Source organism: Leucoraja erinacea, chromosome 2 (genome assembly GCF_028641065.1).
Source record: "Leucoraja erinacea ecotype New England chromosome 2, Leri_hhj_1, whole genome shotgun sequence".
In the NCBI taxonomy this organism is placed as follows: domain Eukaryota; kingdom Metazoa; phylum Chordata; class Chondrichthyes; order Rajiformes; family Rajidae; genus Leucoraja; species Leucoraja erinaceus.
The window spans coordinates 124,687,814-124,709,371 of NC_073378.1; the positions used below are offsets into that span (position 1 = coordinate 124,687,814).

The 21,558-nt window shown below is 44.2% G+C and overlaps 1 protein-coding gene across 5 annotated transcripts in view; it reads left to right on the forward strand.

Annotated features, from left to right (window-relative positions):
• The window catches only part of LOC129715173 (zinc finger E-box-binding homeobox 1-like), a 179,155-nt gene extending 162,983 nt beyond the window's left edge, over window positions 1-16,172 (forward strand). For 4 of the 5 annotated variants that reach the window (XM_055665068.1, XM_055665045.1, XM_055665062.1 and 1 more), the window contains 2 exons: window positions 241-439; window positions 13,592-16,172. In XM_055665068.1, coding sequence (XP_055521043.1) covers window positions 241-439; window positions 13,592-14,481 — 1,089 coding nt within the window. In that variant the 3' untranslated portion in view covers window positions 14,482-16,172. The remainder of the gene's footprint in view (window positions 1-240; window positions 440-13,591) is intronic. The other variant, XM_055665049.1, reaches the window with a different exon arrangement.
• The last annotated feature ends 5,386 nt before the right edge of the window (window positions 16,173-21,558 follow it).

Genomic DNA, 21,558 nt, shown 5'->3' on the forward strand with positions numbered 1-21,558 from the left:
TTGTAGGTTAATCGGCTTGGTATAAATGTAAAAATTGTCCCTAGTGTGTGTGTGTAGGACAGTGCAAGGATGCAGGGATGGCTGGTCGGTGCGGACTCGGTGGGCCGAAGTTCCTGTTTCCGCTCTATCTCTAAACTAAACTAAACAAAACTTACCCCCTCCCCCCGCCTCACCTCCACCGCTTGGATACACAGACATTAATATAGATGCAAAGTGATTGTCTGAAAATGCATAACATAGGTGGTTGTGTTCCTGAAGGACGAAAGCCAAGAGATGAGTTGCGGAGGTGTGCCCAATACTGACGAGCAGAATGATTCAGACTCTGCGCCGCCACGTAAGAAAATAAAAAAGACGGAGAATGGAATGTACGCCTGTGATTTGTGCGATAAAATATTTCAGAAGAGTAGCTCTCTTCTGAGACACAAGTACGAGCACACAGGTAAGTTAAGCTTATAGGACCTAATATTACAATCCCCACTATAATTGGCACCTTCTTAATATCTTGAGTGGGGGTAGTGGTACAGACTTCACATTGGGGTGTAGCATGTTGTGCCATTTCAAGCCAGGAATACTGTTATTAGCCTAGGAATCGGAGTGCACCCCTGTGGGTGTGTTGCGCTGCGCTGGGAATTGCGGAAGGAAGGACTCCAGAGACTGCAGAGGCAACTGAATGGGTACTCTGTGCCAGTTAGTTTAATTTAGTGTGGTTTATTGTCAAGTGTACCGTTCTTACAGTGAAAAGCTTTTTGCTGCCAGCTGACTAGTCAGCGCAAAAGTAGGGATGGGGGCCAGGCGGGAGTGACAGGGAGGAGGCCGATGGCTAACACTTCGGGCTGTGGTGAGATCGATGTTGCAGAAGAGGACAAGGCATAAGCACTGGGCAGCACTGTACGAGGTGATGTTCCAGCAGTGTGTAACTGCTTATGCTTTTAAAAAAATTAAAAATAAGCGGAACACTTTTCCTTACAATAAATCTAAAGTAGGGGCAGCACGCTGGCGCAGCGGTAGAGTTGCTGCCTCACAGTGCCAGAGGCCCGGGTACTGTTGAGCTGAAAGGTTATGGGGCGAGGGCAGGAGAATGGGGTTGAGAGGGGAAAATAGATCAGCCATGATTGAATGGCGAAGCAAACTCGATGGGCTGACTGGCCTAATTCTGCTCCTATGTCTTATAATAAATTTATTTATGGGCGCCTTTCAAGAGTCTCAAGGACACCTTACAAAAATTTAGCAGGTAGAGGAAAAACATGTAAGGGGAATGAAATAAGTAGTAGAGACATGACTAGTACACAAAGTAAATACAGAATTCAATACAAAACACAGTATGAGGCAATTAATGCACAGATGAAAAGGGACGGGACGTGGGGCTAAGGATAGGCAGAGGTGAAGAGATGGGTCTTGAGGCGGGACTGGAAGATGGTGAGGGACACGGAATTGCGGATCAGTTGGGAGAGGGAGTTCCAGAGCCTGGGAGCTGCCCTGGAGAAGGCTGTGTCCCCAAAACTGCGGAGGTTGGACTTGTGGATGGAGAGGAGACCAGCTGATGTGGATCTGAGGGACCGTGAGGGTTGGTAGGGGGAGAGGAGGTCAGTGAGATATGGGGGGGGCCAGATGGTGGAGGGCTTTGTAGGTGAGGATCAGGATTTTGTAGGTGATCCGGTGGGAGATGGGAAGCCAGTGAAGTTGTTTGAGGACTGGAGTGATGTGATGCCAGGATTTGGTATGGGTGATGAGTCGGGCGGCTGCGTTCTGGACCAGTTGGAGTCGGTTGATGTAGGTGGAGCTGATGCCAAGGAGAAGTGAGTTGCAATAGTCCAGTCGGGAGGAGATGAAGGCATGGATGAGTCTTTCAGCAGCGGGCGGTGTGAGAGAGGGTCTGAGTTTGGCGATGTTGCGGAGATGAAAGAAGGAGGTTTTAATGACATGGCGGATGTGAGGCTCAAGGGAGAGGGTGGAATCAAAGATCACGCCAAGGTTGCGGGCCTGGGGAGATGGGGAGATAGTGGTGCCGTCGATGGTGAGAGTGGGGTTATTGATTTTGCTGAGTGTGGCTTTGGAGCCTATGAGGAGGAATTCTGTCTTATCGCTGTTGAGTTTGAGGAAATTATGTTGCATCCAGGTTTTTTTTAGCTGACAAACAGTAGTTGATATGGGAGAGGGGGGGGTTGTGGGGGAATTTGGTGCCAAGGTAGATCTGGGTGTCATCAGCGTAGCAGTGGAAGTCCAGATTGAAGTGGCGGAGTATCTGACCAAGGGGGAGGATATAGATGATGAAGAGGAGGGGGCCGAGTACGGAGCCTTGGGGAACGCCTTGAGTGACTGTGTCTGTAGCAGAGGTGTGGTTTTTTTTTTGGTTTTTTTTAAATCTTTATTTATAGAGCACTTTAAAACAACCACAGTTGCAACAAAGTGCTGTACATGACTGATCATGGACAAGAAATTATTACATGACAATACAAACATTAAACGAAAGAGTAAAAACAATAAAAATTAAAAACATTAAAAGCACTAAAAACAGGAGCAAAGTCTCAAGCAGTGTCAAAAGCCAAGGAATATAAATGTGTTTTAATACTGGTTTTGAAGATGGACAGTGATTGTGGAGAGAGATGAAGTGGGATCTGTTGGAAAGGTAGGAACGGAGCCAGCTGAGTGCAGAGCCTTCAATGCCAAGGTCTTTGAGTCTGGTGAGCAGGATGTTATGGTTCACTGTATCGAAGGCTGCGCTCAGGTCGAGGAGGATGAGGATGTTGAGGGAACCAGTGTCAGCAGAGGTGAGGAGGTCGTTGAGGACTTTGAGGAGAGCAGTTTCTGTGCTATGGAGGGGGCGAAAGCCAGATTGGAGGGGTTCAAGTAGGTTATACGCAAGGAGGTGGGAATTAAGTTGCGACGCAACGATACGCTCCAGGGTTTTTGTAAGAAAGGGGAGGTTTGAGATTGGGCGGTAGTTAATGAGAGAAGAGGGATCAAGACCAGGTTTCTTTAAGATTGGTGTAACAGCAGCAGTTTTGAAAGCGGAGGGGACAATTCCTTGGGACAATGAGGAGTTGAAGAGATTAGTGAGGTAGGGGCAGAGAACGGGGAGGCAGCACTTCAACAGGGGAGTGGGGAGAGGGTCGAGGGAGCGGGTAGTGGGTTTGGAAGAGCTGATGAGTTTGGAGATTTCAATAGGGGTGACCAGGTCAAACTAGGAGAGGAAGCAGTGTGGAGGAGGGGTAAGGAGGTCAGTGGAGATGTTGAAAGGAGGGGCCTTGGTAGGTGGTGGAGTAGATGCTGGGGAGTCGGGTACAGGGGATAAAGATTGATAGATGGTGCTGATTTTATCAGCGAAAAAGTGGAGGAATGAGTTGCAGAGATCCGGAGTAGAGGTAGGGAGAGTGTTGGCTCGAGGCTTGAGGAGTTTGCCCACTATGGAGAAGAGGGTTCTGTGGTTTAGGCAGGGTTCGGTGAATATGGAGGAGAGGTAGGCAGGTTTTGCAGCAATGAGGGCATCTTTGTAGTCAGTGAGGTGGAGTTTGTAAGCTTCAAGGTGGACTGTGAACTTATGAACTATGGGTGCTGTCTGTACGGCGTTAGCACGTTCTGCCCGTGACCTGCCCGGGTGTTCTCCGGGTGCTACGATTTCCCCCCCCACACTCCAAAGACTTTCAGGTTTGTAGGCTAATTCACTTGATACAATTGTAAATTGGCCCTCATGTGTGTGGGATAGTGTAGGTGTGTGGGGATCACTGGTTTGCGTGAACTCGGTGGGCCGATGGGCCTGTTTCTGCGCTGTATCTCCAAACTAAACTAAACTACACATTGAATTTAGACAAAAATGCTGGAGAAACTCAGCGGGTGCGGCAGCATCTATGGAGCGAAGGAAAGAGTGAAGGACTCTTCAGTCTGAACGAGGGTCTCAACCCGAAACGTTGCCTATTTCCTTCGCTCCATAGATGCTGCCGCACACGCTGAGTTTCTCCAGCACTTTTGTCTACCTTCGATTTTCCAACATCTGCAGTTCCTTCTTGTACACATTGAATTTGCCTTTACATGCATTACACACGCAGAAAGAACTATTGCTTTTAAAAAAAAAACCCACGCAGGTCATGGGGAGAACATACAAACTCCGTACAGACAGCACTCGGAGTCAGGATCAAACCCGGATCCCTGGCACAGTTAAACCCCTGTCCCACGGTACGAGGTCGTTCCAAGAGTTCTCCCGAGTTTGCCCTGATTCAAACTCGGAGATTTACGGTAATGGCCACTCGTCGGTACTCTGGGCTCTCGTGGACATTTTTCAACATGTTGAAAAATCTTCACGAGTCTTCCCGTGCTTACCTGCCGTTAGCGAGTCATCCCAAGTACCTGCCGTTAGCGCTAAGAGACGTCCCCGAGCTCCGATGTACCCGCCACGTTCATTCTCCGTGCTTACCATGCGTTTGATTTTTTTTTTTTAACTCGGGAGAGCTCTTGTACCATGGGACTCCCTCCTAACCTCATTCTCCTGCCTTCTCCCCATAACCTCTGACACCCCAACTAATCAAGAATCTAGCTATCAGGCAGTAGTAGCCTTCCCACTATGCCGCCGGATCTATTTTAATTTATTTTTAAAATATTTTTTAATTTACATTTCTTTCCTTTCCATTTTCATTCTCTAGAGTTCCTTTCTTTGAATATTTAACCAGTCTTGCACTTAGCTACTTATTTTTTTCTCTCTATGCTTAAAATTTACTGAGCCATTATCTTCTATGGCAAGGCGCAGACTTGTTTTGCAAATATAGTTTCTGAAAGTTTTGTGTGGAAAGTTGTTGTACAATAGTCTAGTAATATTACAGCAAAGGAAACAAGATCATTGTTGTTCTCTTTAATCATCAGAAGTACTGTGGTATTAACATAAGATCATAAGTGATAGGAGAAGAATTAGGCCATTCGGCCCATCAAGTCTACTCCGCCATTCAATCATGACTGATCTATCTCTCCCTCCTAATCTCATTCTCCTGCCTTCTCCCCATAACCTCTGACACCCCAACTAATCAAGGATCTACCTATTTCCGCCTTAAAAATATCCACTGACTTGGCCTACACAGCCTTCTGTTGCTAGGAATTCCACAGATTCACCACCCTCTGACTAAAGAAATGTCTCCTCATCTCCTTCCTGAAAAGAACATGATAAAGATTAAAATATATAAATGAAGTGAATCAAATGTTTAATTTCCATAGAGAAAAGGGGAAGTATTAATATAAGAAGCATTAAGAAAATGAAAAAAAGAGTACACCGATTAAGGGTATGTTTTGTGTCAACAAGTGGGCTGGCAGTGACTAGCGGTTGTCACATTGTTAGACTAAAAACGGACAGCATTTTGCTCTCCGTGATGAGGTTGTTATGAAAATCCATCCCCTTCAGTGCAGGTCAGCACTGAAGCAGCTATCCATCACCATTTCCATAAAGCTGATGCAGAAAAGGCACTAATCCACCTCTGCATTCATGGCATCTGCTCAGTTACAGGAGCAGTTACATATTGTATGAATGAGCACTAAGTTTTATTACTATGGAATAGCTTGCTAGAATGAGCCAACAACTTCTTTAATCACCAATTGCCGATGATACCATAAAGTTGCATCCAAAAGGCTGTTGCACATTTCCACCAAGTAATCCTCTTCTGTGATTATGCTTGGGTGGTCTGAAGAAGGGTCTCGACCCGAAACGTCACCTACTCCTTTTCTCCAGAGATGCTGCCTGTCCCGCTGAGTTACTCCAGTGTTAGGTGTCTACCTTAGGTTAACTCTGGGGGTCATTTGGACTGGAGCAGGGGTGGGGAACCTTTTCATGTTGGAAGGTCACATTAAATTAGCTGTAATCTAATAAGGCCGCATCCAAGAAACTTATAGACAATAGGTGCAGGAGGAGGCCATTCGGCCCTTCGAGCCAGCACCGCCATTCAATGTGATCATGGCTGATCATCCACAATCAGTGCCCCGTTCCTGCCTTCCCCCCATATCCCCTGACTCCGCTATTTTTAAGAGCCCTAACTAGCTCTCTCTTGAAAGCATCCAGAGAACCAGCCTCCACCGCCCTCTGAGGCAGAGAATTCCACAGACTCATCACTCTCAGTGAGAAAAAGTGTCTCCTCGTCTCCGTTCTAAATGGCTTACTCCTTATTCTTAAACTGTGGCCACTTCAATTAGATATAGGATTATTTTGTTGAATCTTCTTTTACTCTTTGGTATTTTAAATACGTTCATTTTAAGATTAAAATAAAAATAATAAAAGACGAACAAAAACAAATTAATAAAAATAAAAGGATTTGTTCTACAAAATTTGGATTGATTCAAAAGGCCGCACTTAATGGCCTAGAAGGCCGCAGGTTCCCCACCCCTGGACTGGAGTGTGGGGTTGTGTGGCAAGGCAGGAGTGAGCAGGACCCCCCCCTCCGTCTGGACCTCCCCGGACGGCCTTCTACCCTCTTTAGACGTTTTTATTTCTAACTGCCGGCGTGACATCAACCATCTCAACTTTTCCACTCCCCTAACCTACTCTAACCTCACCCCCTCTGGTCGTACAGCGCTCCGCTCACTCCGCAGCAAACGTTATCATCAAACCCGCCGACAAGGGAGGTGCCATGGTCGTCTGGGGAGCTGACCTCTACCGCACTGAGGCCAGGCGACAACTCTCGGTCGCCTCCTGCTTACCCTTGGACCACGAGCCCGCAGATGAGCACCAGGCCATCATCTCACAGAGCCTCAGCTGCAGGATTTGCATTGAGAGGTGGCAAAGTGGTTGGGACCAAAAGCCAGAAGTGGAGAATCAGAGGCCAGAGTAACTCTTGTGGTGAGGCAGTGGTCACAGAATTCAGAGGTCGGAGCAACCTGAAGTTGTGCGTTGTGTAGGGGAAGAGGGTCGACCCTAGGATGTAATAAAATATTTTGTTGATCCCTTGGCATGTGCTTGTCTTGCCAGGAATAGCCGCTGCTCTGTACTTCAGGACAGTGCAATCCAGGTTCCCTGAATCGTTCTAAAAAGAGCTATGCACAAGGATTAACATCATCACACGAACCTAATTCGTAAACTGCATTGTGTAGGAAAGAACTGCAGGCGCTGGTTTAAATCGAAGATAGACACAAAATGTTGGAGTAACTCAGCTGGACATGCAGCATCTCTGGAGAGAAGGGATTCCCACACTGACCTTTCTGTCAGAATGAGGCCCAGTGCAAATTGGAGGAACAGCACCTCTTATTTCACTGGAGCAGCTTACACCCCAGCGGCATGAATATAAACTTCTCTAACTTCAAGTAACCCTTGCTTTCCCTCTCTCTCCATCCCCTCCCCCTACCCAGTTCCACCGACCAGTCTTCTGCCTCCGACTACATTTTATCTCTGTGCCGTCCACTCCCCTGACATCAGTCTGAAGAAGGGTTTCGACTCGTAAATTACATTAATCTGATTTTTTTGATTAATGTGAAAGTATTCAGCAATAGTTGTTGCCAATTCTTCCCACATGCCTGATACTAATTAGCTGTTGGTGAAATCCTTATTGCCTGGTCACCTTCCCGTTTTTGCTTGGTGTTCTTGCCAATCTCCTCCTTCCATGAAATAAATCATTCAGACTTTGCTTCTATTATGCATCACCACTCACTCCTATTCTTTTTGTTTGGTTCCTATTCTTTTCCTGCATTAGCTCCTGCTTTCTGCCTTCAGGTTGCGTAAATCACGACTTAAAAATGCATCTCCCTCCACCCTCATGAGAGGTCTAGATCGGGAAGAGTCTCTTGCCCAGAGTAGGTGAATCGAGGACCAGAGGACATAGGTTTAAGGTGAAGGAGAAAGGATTTAATAGGAATCTGAGGGGTAACCTTTTCACACAGAGGGTGGTGTGTGTATGGAACAAGCTGCCAGAGGAGGTAGTTGAGGCAGGGACTATCCAAAAGTAAATGGATAGGACATGTTTGGAGGGATGTGGGCAGGTGGGACCAGTGTAGCTAGGACATGATGGCCGGTGTGGACAAGTTGGGCCGATGGGCCTGTTTCTACGCTGTATCACTCTATGATTCTACAACTATTTTTCCTGCATCCCTCCATCCTCCAGAATGGGCGGCACAGTTGTGCAGCGGTAGAGTTGCTGCCTTACAGCACTTGCAGCGCCAGAGTCCCGTGTTCGATCCTGACTACGGGTCCAGTCCGTACGGAGTTTGTCCGGTCTCCTGGGTTTTCTCCGAAATGTTCGGTTTCCTCCCACACCCCAAAGATGTACAGGTTTGGAGGTTAATTAGCTTGGTATGAGTGTAAAATTGCCCCTAGTGTGTGTAGGGTAGTGTTAATGTGCGGGGATCACTGGTCGGTGTGGACTCAGTGAGCCATAAGGCCTGTTTCCACGCTGTATCTCTAAATTAAACTAAACTAAACGTTCTACTCCTCCAAAACCATTCATCTTCCTTGTCCATTATCCTATCAGTGCTGGCCATGCCATCGATTGTTTCAGCTCTACGTTCTGGAACTGCATCCACCCCTTATCCCCTCCAGCTATTTTCCTATTGATGTCCACCAAGGAATCAATACGTCTTTTGCCTCTACATCTCTGTCTCTGTCTTGGGACATTTTGATTCATTAAAGCTGCTTGCAATTACCGATTTGAAATCATAGACTAAGTTGCATATTTCCATAGGTAATTGGCAATATGTAGTACGGTTCCTTAAATTCTTTTTGCTGAATTTATTACTTGCCTACTCGTTAACGTTTTATGCTTTTTTCTTTTGCGTCCTTTTTTTGTATTAAATTAAGGATGAGTGCACTCAGTCAGGATCTGAGATTCTAGAGGCTGAGTCTGAATTCATTGTTGCAGCCAGTTACATTTGCATTTTACTTTACAGGCTCTGAGCAGCTCTTACCCCACTCCTCCTCCCCCCAGCTCCCTCTCTCCCCCACCTCCGATCCTTCTTCAAGTTGTAAATTAGGAGAGTGTTCCTACTTGGGGAGAAGGCAGGAGAAGGAGGGAGAGATAGATCAGCCATGATTGAATGGCGGATTAGACTTGATGGGCCGAATGGCCTAATTCTACTCCTATTCCTTATGACCTTATCATGACCTTGCTCTGCAGGTTAATGAGATCATGGCTGATCAGAATGAAGCCTCCACATTCCCACCTACTCACAACAACCCTGTCTGAAGAAGGATCTCGACCCGAATCGCCACCCATTCCTTCTCTCCAGAGATGCTGCCTTTCCCGCTGAGTTACTCCAGCTTTTTGTGTCAACCTTCCAACCTGGCACTCATCAAGTATCCATCTATCTCTCTTAAAAATACTATTATCCTTGGAGGATGAGTATCCAGACTTGCAATCCTGAGAGAAAACATTTTGCCTCATCCTGTTTTGAAATGGGCAACTTATTTTGAAGCAATGACCCCAATTTCTAGTCACTAATTCCAAGTTATTAATCAGTCTTTGAAACGTCTGCAATATAAAGGCACAGCCTTTCCAGCCTTCCCTCATAACTCAATCCAGCCATTCCATATCGGTACAATACATTACCTTTGAACTGCTGTTATATTAGCGGCCTTTCTTAAATGAAGAATTTAATAGAGTCATAGAGTGATACAGTGTGGAAACAGGCCTTTCGGTCCAATCTGCCCACACCTGCCAACAATGTTCCAGCTACACTAGTCCCACTTGCCTGCGCTTGGTCCATATCCCTCCAGTCTGTCCAATCCATGTACCTGTCTAACTATTTCTTAAACAATGGGATAGTCCCATCCTCAACTACCTCCTCTGGCAGCTTGTTCCATACACCCACCACCCTCTGTGTGAAAAGGTTACCCCTCAGATTCCTGAAATCTTTTCCTCTTCACCTTGAACCTTTGACCTCTGGTCCTCGATTCCCCTACTCTGGGCAAGAGACTCTGTGCATCCACCCGATCTATTCCTCTCATGATTTTGTACACCTCAATAAGATCACCCCTCATCCTCCTGCGCTCCATGGAATAGAGACCCAGCCTCCTCAACCTCAACCTCTCCCTATAGCTCACACCCTCTAGTCCTGGAAACCCTTTCAAGCTTGATAATATCGTTCCTTTAACATGGTGTCCATGGTGTCTTTTTGACCACCTTATCTACCTGCGACTGGACATTCAGTAATCATGCACCTGCACTTCTAGATCCCTCTGTTCTACAACACTACCCAGAGGCCTATCATTTACTGTGTAGGTCCTGCCCTTGTTCGATGTCCCAAAATGCAACACCTCACACTTCTCTGTATTAAATTCCATCAACCATTACTCCGCCCTCCTGGCCAATCGATCCAGATCCTGCTGCAATCTTTCACAATCATCTTCACTATCTGCAAAACCACTCACTTTTGTATCATCAGCAAACTTGTGAATCTTGCCCTGTCTGTTCTCATCCAAATCATTGATGTAGATGACAAACAGTAACGGGCCCAGCACCGAACCCTGTGGCACACCACTAGTCACAGGCCTCCAGTCCGAGAAGCAACCTTCCACCATCACCCTCTGCTTCCTTCCATGAAGCCAATTTGCTATCCATTCAGCTATCTCTCCTTGGATCCCATGCGATCTAACCTTCCAGAGGAGCCTACCATGTGGAACCTTATCAAATGTTTTACTGAAATCCATGTACACAACATCTATAGCTCTGCCCTCATTTTGGTCTTGACTACAAAAAAATCAAAGATATTTGTGAGGCACGACCTCCCACTTACAAAACCATGCTGACAATCCCTAATCAGTCCTTGCCCATACAAATGCCTGTATAACCTATCCCTCAGAATACTCTAGTAACTTTCCAACTACAGATGTTCAGCTCTATACAGTACCCTCAAAATGTGGTCTCACTAAAGACATGGTCTGTTCACCTGACCCAACGGAGTGACTATGATTAGGTCTTCAGCACTTGGGATATTAGCCTGGAATTAAACATTGATGTTGGTTTGCTTATCCTGCTGGTGCATAACTGGTGTTGTCTCCCTTGTGTTTCTGGATGCCTGCTTTGGTAGTTCTTGACTCCAAAGATACCAGAAGGATCACTGCTGCCTGATAAACCACCAGCTCTGTGTGAGATCTTCGAACACTCACTTCCTCAGGCAAGCATTGTAGTGTATCGGACCACCCTTTCTTTTCTTCCCCTCCCCAGCTGACCTGAGACATTGGTTGCTCTGTACCTGTCTCAGCCAGCTGCCATGGGAGATCTGGTTTCAAGGTGCTTCGCTTGGTGGAGGGTTTCTGAGCAGTAGATTTAGTGGCCGAGGACAAATTCACCACCCGTCCAGATTCAGAAGTCACCTGAAGGTCTGTTTCATGGTCCTTCTGCCCACCAAAACCATTAACATAACATAGAAAGCAGGTGCAGCAGCGGGCCATTCGGCCCCTCTAGCCAGCACCGCCATTCAATGTGATCACGGCTGACCATCCAGCATCAGTACCCCATTCCTGCTTTCTCCCCACATCCCTTGATTCCGTTCGCCTTAAGAGCTATATCTAACTCTCTATTGAATACATCCAGTGAATTGTCCTCCACTGCCTTCTGTGGCAGAGAATTCCACAGATTCTCAACTCTCTGGTTGAAAATGTTTTTCCTCATCTCAGACCTAAATGGCCTACCCCTTGTTCTTAAACTGGTTCTGGACCCCCCCCCTACATGGGTAACATTTTGTCCTGTATATGGAATTTAATATCCCTCGTCTCTTGTGCTTCAGTCTTAAAGGAAACAGTAAAGGGCCTGTCCCACTGTACGAGGTAATTCAAGAGTTCGCCAGAGTTTCCCCGGATTCGAACTCGGAGAATTACGGTAATAGCCGCTTGTAGGTACTCGGGGCTCTCGTGGACATTTTTCAACATGTTGAAAAAACTTCACGAGCTTACAGCGTTTCCTGAGTACCTGTCGTTAACGTTACGAGCCGCTAAGAGACGCCCCGAGCTCCGACGTACCCGCTACGTACATTCTGCGTAATTACCACGAGTTTGATTTTTTTTTTAAACTCGGGAAAGCTCATGGGTAAACTCGTATAGTGGGACAGGCACTTAGGTGTCCGATTCTGGGCCATCGTAAATAGAGAAGGTTTATTAGCTCTCTCGGAAATCTTTGTTTTATTTTTATTTTTCGTCAATATATTCATTGTGCTTTCACTTTCCTTTGATCTTGTTTAAAAAAATCAGCATGGTTGGTTATATTGAAAGACATTTCTGATTTTAATACTCTGGCATAGATAGGATGAAGCTATTTTATTGTAGCCAGTCGGCCATCCAATACGCTCCATCCACAGAGTTAATTCGGTCTATTTTCAATAATCTTATCGGAAAAGAAAACCCGAAATCTGTGGAAAAACAAATCTAATGAAGTGAGCCGCCAGTTAGCTAGTTTACACTATATGTTTACTTCCAAAAAAAAAGTTTAAAAATGTAACTTCAAAGAGGTGGAATGTTGTTGAAGATTTAAACAGTTGAAATAAAACAGATACCCTTTTTAGGATGCATCTCAAAATTTGGAATTTTGTTTTGGAAGATTGTTTTGAATGAAAAGTAAAATGGAAATTACAAAGGCAAAGCACATAGAAGGAAATTCAATGATTTTATTTTAATTGCTAAAATTTAAATGTTCCATAAAGCATTGTAACTGTAAATGGAACTGAACCTGGCTGCAGCATTAGGGTAAGAGGGGCAAAGTTTAAAGGAGATGTGTGAGGCAAGACAAGAGACAATAGATAATAGGTGCAGGAGTAAGCCATTCGGCCCTTCGAGCCAGCACCGCCATTCAATGTGATCATGGCTGATCATCCACAATCAGTACCCCGTTCCTGCCTTCTCCCCATATTCCCTGACTCCGCTATCTTTAAGAGCTCTATCTAGCTCTCAAATTAGGACGTTTTTTACACGGAGTGGTGAGTGCGTGGCATGAGCTGCCAGGGGTGGTGGTGGAAGCAGACACGTTGGTGGCCTTTAAAAGTCTTTTGGGGAGGCACAAGAATGATCCCAGGAATGAGTAGGTTAACCTGTGATGAACGTTTGTCGGCACTGGGCCTGTACTCGCTGGAGTTTAGAAGAATGAGGGGGTACCTCATTGAAACATACAGAATAGTGAAAGGCTTGGATAAAGTGGATGTGGAGAGGATGTTTCCACTAGTGGGAGAGTCTAGGAGTAGAGGTCATAGCTTCAGAATTAAAGAACGTTCTTTTAGGAAGACGAGGAGAAATCATTTTAGTCAGTGGGTGGTGAATCTGTGGAATTCTTTGGAGGGATCAGTGAAGGCCAAGGCAGAGATAGATACATTCCTGATTAGTACAGGTGTCAGAGGTGATGGGGAGAAGGCAGGAGAATGGGATTAGGAGGGAGAGATAGATCAGCCATGATTGAATGGCGGTGTAGACTTGATGGGCCGAATGGCCTAATTTTACTGCTATCACATGAACATGAGATGCATATGCAGGGAATGGGGGGATATGGGTTATGTGCTGGCAGATAAGTGATGGTCATGGCATTATATTTGGCACAGACATTGTGGGCCGAAGGGCCTATCCTTGTGTGTACTATGTCCTATGAACCTTGTGAGTGTAACGTCTTTCTTTTTGTTACGCAAGTGTTGCTGACATTTAATATCTCCGTTTGGCTAGGTAAGCGACCACACCAATGCGGGATCTGCAAGAAAGCTTTCAAACACAAGCATCATCTGATTGAACACACGCGACTGCACTCTGGGGAGAAACCTTACCAGTGCGATAAATGTGGCAAGCGCTTCTCCCATTCGGGCTCCTATTCGCAGCACATGAACCACCGCTACTCCTACTGCAAACGGGAAGCAGAGGAACGGGAAGGAGTGGAGCAAGAGGAGGCTGGGCCTGACTCACTGAACAACAGTGAGTACGCAGACATCAGGAGCCCCACTTCCCACGCGGACTCGGACGACAAGGACAGCACTGCAAGAGAAGACGAAAGCGAGAAGGACGAGGAAGAGAAGGAAAGCGACGAAATGCAAGATAATTGTGCAGAGGAAATGAGGGAGGAATCAGATGAGGAGGAAGCAGACGAGGAGGAAGCAGACGAGCAGGAAGCAGACGAGCAGGAAGCAGACGAGCAGGAAGCAGACGAGCAGGAAGCAGACGAGCAGGAAGCAGACGAGCAGGAAGCAGACGAGCAGGAAGCAGACGAGCAGGAAGCAGACGAGCAGGAAGCAGACGAGCAGGAAGCAGACGAGCATGAAGCAGACGAGCAGGAAGCAGACGAGCTGGAAGCAGATGAGGAGGAAGTAGACAAGCAGGAAGCAGACGAGCAGGGAGCAGATGTGGAGGAAGCAGATGAGCAGGAAGCAGATGAGGAGGAAGTAGACAAACAGGAAGCAGACGAGCAGGAAGTAGACGAGCAGGAAGTAGACGAGGAGGAAGCAGACGAAGAGGAAGCAGACAAGCAGGGAGCAGATGAGGAAAATAGAACAGACCCAATGAGCGATGTGGAGCAGGAAAATACAGTAAATAGTTTGGAAGCTAATTCACCAGAAAAAATGTAATGAATACTTGATCAGGAATATAAATTGGAGAAGAAATGTTCTGCGATTAGTGTTGTACCATGTTTTTCTAAAAAAAAAAATTCCAGAAACACACACTATATTGCTATGTTTTTCTCTTCACTACTGTGTGGAAATCCCGGTGTGCCTGAACCTCAAACGATTAACAATTTACCACATGAACTGTGTTTAAGATATTAGGAATGATGTTTGTATAAAAAAAAGGCAAAAAAAAAAAATTGCAAGCGAGAAATTGCATAAACTGACTGCCTTGATTCACAAGGCAAACCCAACAGGTTTCAAAAGAGTTTGCTACCAGTCATTCTGCATTACCTGTTTACCTGTGTTGCTCTTCATTTTGCCATTCATGTATTCCCATTAACTTCAACACTCTACAGCTGGGAGAGATTTCTATGAAAATTTCTAAAACAAACGAAACTCATCTATTGTAGATTTATAGTACCACAATGCTTTACTCCGTGGCTGATGCTCATCATTTCATTGGTTTAAAAGGATGTGAAAAACTTCTGCACTACAGAATTCCCTTTATACTTGTATCTAACATTATTATTGTCTACCTTTATCAGTATCACACGAGCAGGTAGTCATTGATGACATTAGTTGACCTTACTTTAGAGTGTAAATTCATTTGAAGCATAATGTTAGCCTTAAAGCAAGCTACTAGCAGAGTCAAATCAAGAACGACGTGGTAAGACTTGTAGTTAGATGTATAGCAGTCTGTTGCCAAGTCTTCAAAAGTAAGAACTAACAGTATAGTGTTTGGAGAGAACCGAGGTCAGTGTTTTAGTCACTAGTGTTACTTAGGTAAGAGAGGATTATGGTATGGAGCTTTGTACCCCCCTTGGCCTTATGCAAGACCTGTGTGCTGCAAGTGCCATTTATAAATCAGTATTATGGAAATGTGGCTCTAACCAGCCCTTAGCTTTGGTGCAAGTTATTAACAGTGTTAGCCTATTTTATTTCAGTATTATTTTAATTCAAATTACGATAACATTTTAGATTCCTATGTTTGTGCAAATTTTGTACTGTATGTCCTCAACCCAGGCAGTATTAATACCCTACTTACTGACACATGTACCTTTTAGTTTTAGGAAACTTTTATATTTATGTGTCTTATTTTTATATTTCTTTATTGTTATTTATTACACAATGTAGTGTATAATACTGTAGTTTGTATTAATACAATAATATATTTTAGTACGAAAAATGATTTGGAAGGTTGATAAGAATTCAAAGCAGAAATACAATTGGTTCTCTTGAAATCAAATTTTGTTTAAATGTTATGTAACAGTATTACTTGCCTTGGAATGTGTAGCTGGAGCATCAAAGGGGAATGTAAGACCTTTACATTCAGAATCCAATTATTTGCCCTGCCTCACTTTTAATGCATTGGGCTACTGAATTTGAAGTATATTGTTATACAGCATGGTATTTTTGCAGTTTTTGAAATTAGTGTGTAACCATGGAACCAAGTATTGAAACCCTTGGCCAAATTACAAAGCCATGCGCAGTGTTGGGAATAACATTACACTTTTTTGCTTTGTGCCAATTTGTTTTAGAATTCCTCTACATCTGATACAAGCCAGAAGTTTTTTTTTTAATTGCCTAGTTTCATGATAGTCATTTTCTAGTTTTATACCAGACTGCCCATCTCACAATAAAATGCATCAACAAACTGTCTGAACTTGTGACTTCACTGTTGTGTATTGGTTTTTGTTCCAGAGCTGGTACTAACATCATATTTTGCGCATTCCCCAGGTTTTTGGCTTATTGGCAATTGTGTTGAAAAATACCTGAGAGACATGTCCATTTTAAAATGACTGAAACATTGCCTATTTCATGGACTCTAATGCAAGACCTGTGTGTTGCAAGTGCCATTTGCAAATCAGTATTATTGAAATGTGGCTCTAACCAGCCCTCAGCTTTGGTGCAAGTTATTAACAGTGTTAGCTGATTTTATTTCAGTATTATTTTAATTTAAATTACGATGACATTTAGTTTTCTATGTTTGTACTGCATGTCTTCAACCCAGGCAGTATTAATACCCTACCCTACTTCACATTGGGATAATATTCAGAAATCCCTAACTATGTGTTAACAACATTTGAATCAGTAAATGTTTGTATCATGGTGTCCAATTTGCAGATTAGGTTAGATTTGCTTAGATTTGCTGGCAATGGGTTGCAATTTTACTAGTTTCTATTGGTTTGATGTGTCCGTGGATGGAATCCTTTTGTTTTCTCCAGCTCACAAAGTAAGTCACCAGTTTCTTTTTTCTCTCTTTTGCCTCTCTGAACAGAGCATGTGAGCGTCACAAGGAGTTTCGTACCTTGCTCTGCTCTCAGCAGCATTTGAGATTGACGTAAAGAGATACTGTATTGAAATCCCTTTTCCTGCGAGGGACTTTTGCCCGCCTTTTGAGCCCACACAAAAACGATGGTGTCTTTGTGCTATCGATAAGATTGCCAAAGGTTTAGTAATGGCGTATCCTGGAAATCAAAACCAGATGTATTTTTATTTTTCTGTATACCTACATGTTTTTTTAGACATGCGCTATCGGTCTGATATCTAGATGTTTGTTGGTGGCGATAGTTAGGTTTGTCGAAGATTTCAAAATGATATAGACCTGTGTGAGAAGAGACTTGGAATTTAGTATCAAAGTATAGGGCGACATTTTGAAACGAGAAAACGCAGTGGGAATATACACAGTGGAAAATGCGCCGCAGAAGGAAATAAAGTGTTATATACAGCAGCTCCTCCAGTGGACTTGAAGGTGGCAAATATGATCCTACTATTGAGAGTATAAAGAATCATAAAGTTCATTTATGTAGCAGGATATATAAAATTGGTTGGCTTATTGTGAAAAATGCTGAAGAACTTTCAAATTGTGAAATACCAGGGAACAAAGAATCACAGTTAAGAAAGAAAATAAAAAAGCTTTGTCTGGAAGGCATTGCATCTCTTCTGTAGGTATTGTAGGGAATCTTGCGTTATTCATAAACACTGGAATCTATTAGCATGGAAGGAGGCCATTTCATCCAACATAACAACATCAGTAGTAGGGGCAGCACGGTGATGCAGCGGTAGAGTTGCTGCCATACAGTGCCAGACACCCGGGGTTCAATCCTGGGTGCTGTCTGTACAGATGTTGTACATTCTCCCAGTGACCTGCGTGGGTTTTCTCTGGGGTCTCCGGTTTCCTCCCACACTGCAAAGACGCACAGGTTTGTAGGTTAATTGGCTTGGTATAAATGTAAATTGACCTTGGTGGGGGGGGGCGGGGGGGGAGGAAGCTGGAAGAGAGGTGGCAGTGGGACAAAACCAGCCAAGTGATCAGAGGACAGAATGACACAAAACGCTGGAGTACAGATACAGATGAGAGTTTTTGATTGATAGATAGGTGGACAGAGATGTGAAGAAGACCAGAGGCTGTGAGATAGAGAGGATTGAAACGTGAAGCCAGAGGAAGGGATTTTTGGAGAATTCAATGTTCATACCATTGGGTTGCAAGCTATTCCATTGCAAGTGGAATACGAGGTGCTGTTCCTCCAGTTTGTGTATAGAGATATTCTGTATAATTCATCTTTAGCACCGTTTTAAAATATTTCTTTAAAAACCTGTGCTAAGGGGAATAATTTCAGCTTCACATTACTAATGTCCCAGGCCCCAGATACCATTCCAGTTTGACTACTAGCTCCTTTGACTAATTACTATCCAAGGCTTTGTCGACTTTCCTGAATAGCACTGCCCATAACTGAACTCCAGTTGAGCTCCACTGATATTTTTTCGATGCATTTTGCATCACTTCTGATCTTCCTAATCGTGATTTAAAAAAAAAAATGTCTTGTCAACTCGCAACAAGTGCAATTTATTTGGTGCATTTAATACACCAAAGATAATCTGGAGCTTGCTTCACAGGAGTATGCATCGGCCAAATACGAACACCACATCAGATGGGGGGGGATATCAAAACAGATGAGCCAAAGCTGCTTGAGGAACTAGGTTTAAAGGACCAGCTGAAAGGATGGAGAAACTATAGAGAAATCTTAGGAGAGAATTCTGGAGCTGAAGACACAGTTGCTGATATAGGGATTATTAAATTTGGACCTGCTGAAGAGACCAGCATTGGAACAGCACAAACATGTTGGAAGTTTGTAGAGTTTCAGGTGGTTACAGAGAGAGGAGGGATGAGGAAGTAATATTTGAAAGCAAAGTTGAGGATGTTAATATGACAACATTATTTAACCGGGAGCCGCTACTAGTCAGGGCAAGAATGAAGGGTTGGTGCAAGTTGTCATGAGTCCAGCAACATTTTGAATGGCCAAGGTTAATGGAGTAGCGTGATGAGAGCCAGCCGGGAATGTGTTGAGATGGTCGTTGCATGGTAACAGATTTAGCTGAGGGTTTTAGCCGAGACGGAATAGAACCGTAGAGGTCATGTTTCAAAGTTTGAAATTGCCTGTCTTTGTCATGGCACGAATATGAGGTCTGAAAACCTAGTCTGCAACCAGTTTTAGATATTTATGGATAAGTAGATAGGATCAAAAGAATTTGTTCAAAACACCATCAAGCAATGTAGAGAAAGGTGTGGTATATTTTAAAGTTCAATTCGATTAAGGTCTCACACCCATAGAAACATAGACAATAGGGGCAGGAGTAGAGGCCATTCGGCCCTTCCAGCCTGCACCGCCATTCAATATGATCATGGCTGATCATCCCCAATCATTATCCTGTACCTGCGTTCTCTCCATACCCCCTGATCCCTATAGCCACAAGGGCCACATCTAACTCCCTGTTAAATATAGCCAATTAACTGGCCTCAATTACATTAGCTCAACTATGGTGCTTGGGGAACTGAAAATGTTTTTATCCTAATTGAGATGTTTATTTTTTTTATTTGCTGCAATTAAATTCTTCCTACATGTTTTATAGAAATTGTCTCATCAGTCTGAATTCCTCCATTACTTGATTTGTATGCAATGGTTTTCAGTGTCTCCCCATTTACACTTGGCCTTGAAATTGTCACTTAGTATTTGTATTAATCTCTAGTGTAAATAATAGTGTGGGTTCATTTTATTGGTGTGTTTTTTAATATTAAGGACTTATATTGGAGACTCGAAGTGTGATTTCCAGTAAGAATATTCACCTCCCTTCACCACCTCCAGTTTAAATTCCATTTGGAATATTTTGGAGGACCAAGAAACCAAGAACCCGGTTAAACCTGATCTCATAATTTGGATTCCGCAGCTTTAAAACTAATTTATTTTCTCCTCCGATATAAAAAAATATGGAGGAGTTTGCAATTAAAACAGAAAAACTGAAGTTGTAGATAAGGGAGGCCAAAATAATACGAGGAAGATCAAGAAGTGTGTATGAAGGAACTGCAGATGTTGGTTTCAACCGAAAATAGACACAAAATGCTGGAGTAACTCAGCACGGCAGGCAGCAACTCCGGAGAGAAGGAATGAGCCGAAATGTCACCCATTCCCACCAGAGATGCTGCCTGTCCCACTGAGTTACTCCAGCAGGTTGTGTCTTTCATCAGATCCAGTCTTGCTGGGTTCGAGACTTAAAGTCACATGTCAGCCAGACCAGGTAAAGGTGCTGGCCCTGGCTGCCTGACGTTATGGGCCAGTTGGGTTTTTGTTATAGATAGACACAAAATGCAGGAGTAACTCAGCGGGACAGGCAGCAGAGTCTGAAGAAAGGTCTTGACCCGACACGTCACCCATTCCTTCTCTCCAGAGATGCTGCCTGTCCCGCTGGGTTACTCCAGCTTTTTGTGACCATCTGCGGCTCCATTGACTTGGGCTTCAGGAATCGTCTGGGTGGGGTTTGAACCTTTGCCTCTGTGACCACGAGAGTCTCTTCCCACATCTCAAAGACAGTCAGAAGACGCGTCCTGACCAGAAAAGTGGTCTTCCATGTCCCTGCACGGATGTTGCCTGACCCACGGATTCCCTCCAGAAGCTTTTTTTCCAAGCTTCTATCGGCTCAACTGGGATTCAGATATTTAGAACATTTTTCTTGGGCATGTTGTGTAGGAAGGAACTGCAGATGCTGGTTTAAACCAAAGAGAGACATAAAAAGAAGGCGTAACTCAGCGGGACAGGCAGCACCTCTGGAGAAAAGGAATAGGTGACGTTTCAGGTCAAGACCCTTCTTCAGCCTCTCGACTCGAAACGTCATCTATTCCTTTTCTCCAGAGATGCTGCCTGACCTGCTGAGTTACTTGGGCATGTTAATTTAGGGAATGCAGAAAATGTTTTCCTTAGGATGGTATTGGCCATTTTTTTAAATCCTGCGGGTATTGTTATCCATACTTGTTATTAAAAGAAAGTCAGTTCTTTTTAAAGATGATTTGAAATTAAGGATGTGTAGGAAGGAACTGCAGACGCTGGTTTAAGTCGAAGATGTGCACACAATGCTGGAGTAACTCAGCGGGACAGGCAGCATCTCTGGAGAGAAGAAATGGGTGACGTTTTGGGTCGACAACCTTCTACAGAGTGAGATTCAGGGCAGAGGGAGCTACATAGATAAGGAAGTGTTTAAAGATGATCTAAAATTAAGGATGTATAGGAAGGAATTGCAGATGATGGTTCAAATCGAAGATAGACACAAAATGCTGGAGTAACTCAGCAGGAAATGCTGGAGTAACTCAGCTACCTGTGATGTTGCCTGCCCCGCAGAGTTACTCCAGCATTTTTGTGTCTATCTAAAATTAAGGAAACCTTTTTCGCTTGATGGGATTTGCCTCAATTCCAAACCTGCAAATAATGTATGTATAGTACTTCTGCCCGAAGGTGGGGATTATAGTATAGACTAAATGCAAACAGCCCAGACTTAGTGCACAAGGTCAAGGTTTGTCATTGGTGTGTTGAGATGGTCAATGTTGCTGGGTGGATGTGGTAGAAGGAGAGGGTGCAGAGTCAATGTTTTATTGATAAAGGTGCAGCTTCTCGAAAGATCAGAATGCCGCGGATGTGAAAACAAGACCCATTTGTTATTGGCGGTGGTAGAAAATACAAACCACAATATTAATCAGATGGTTAATTAAAA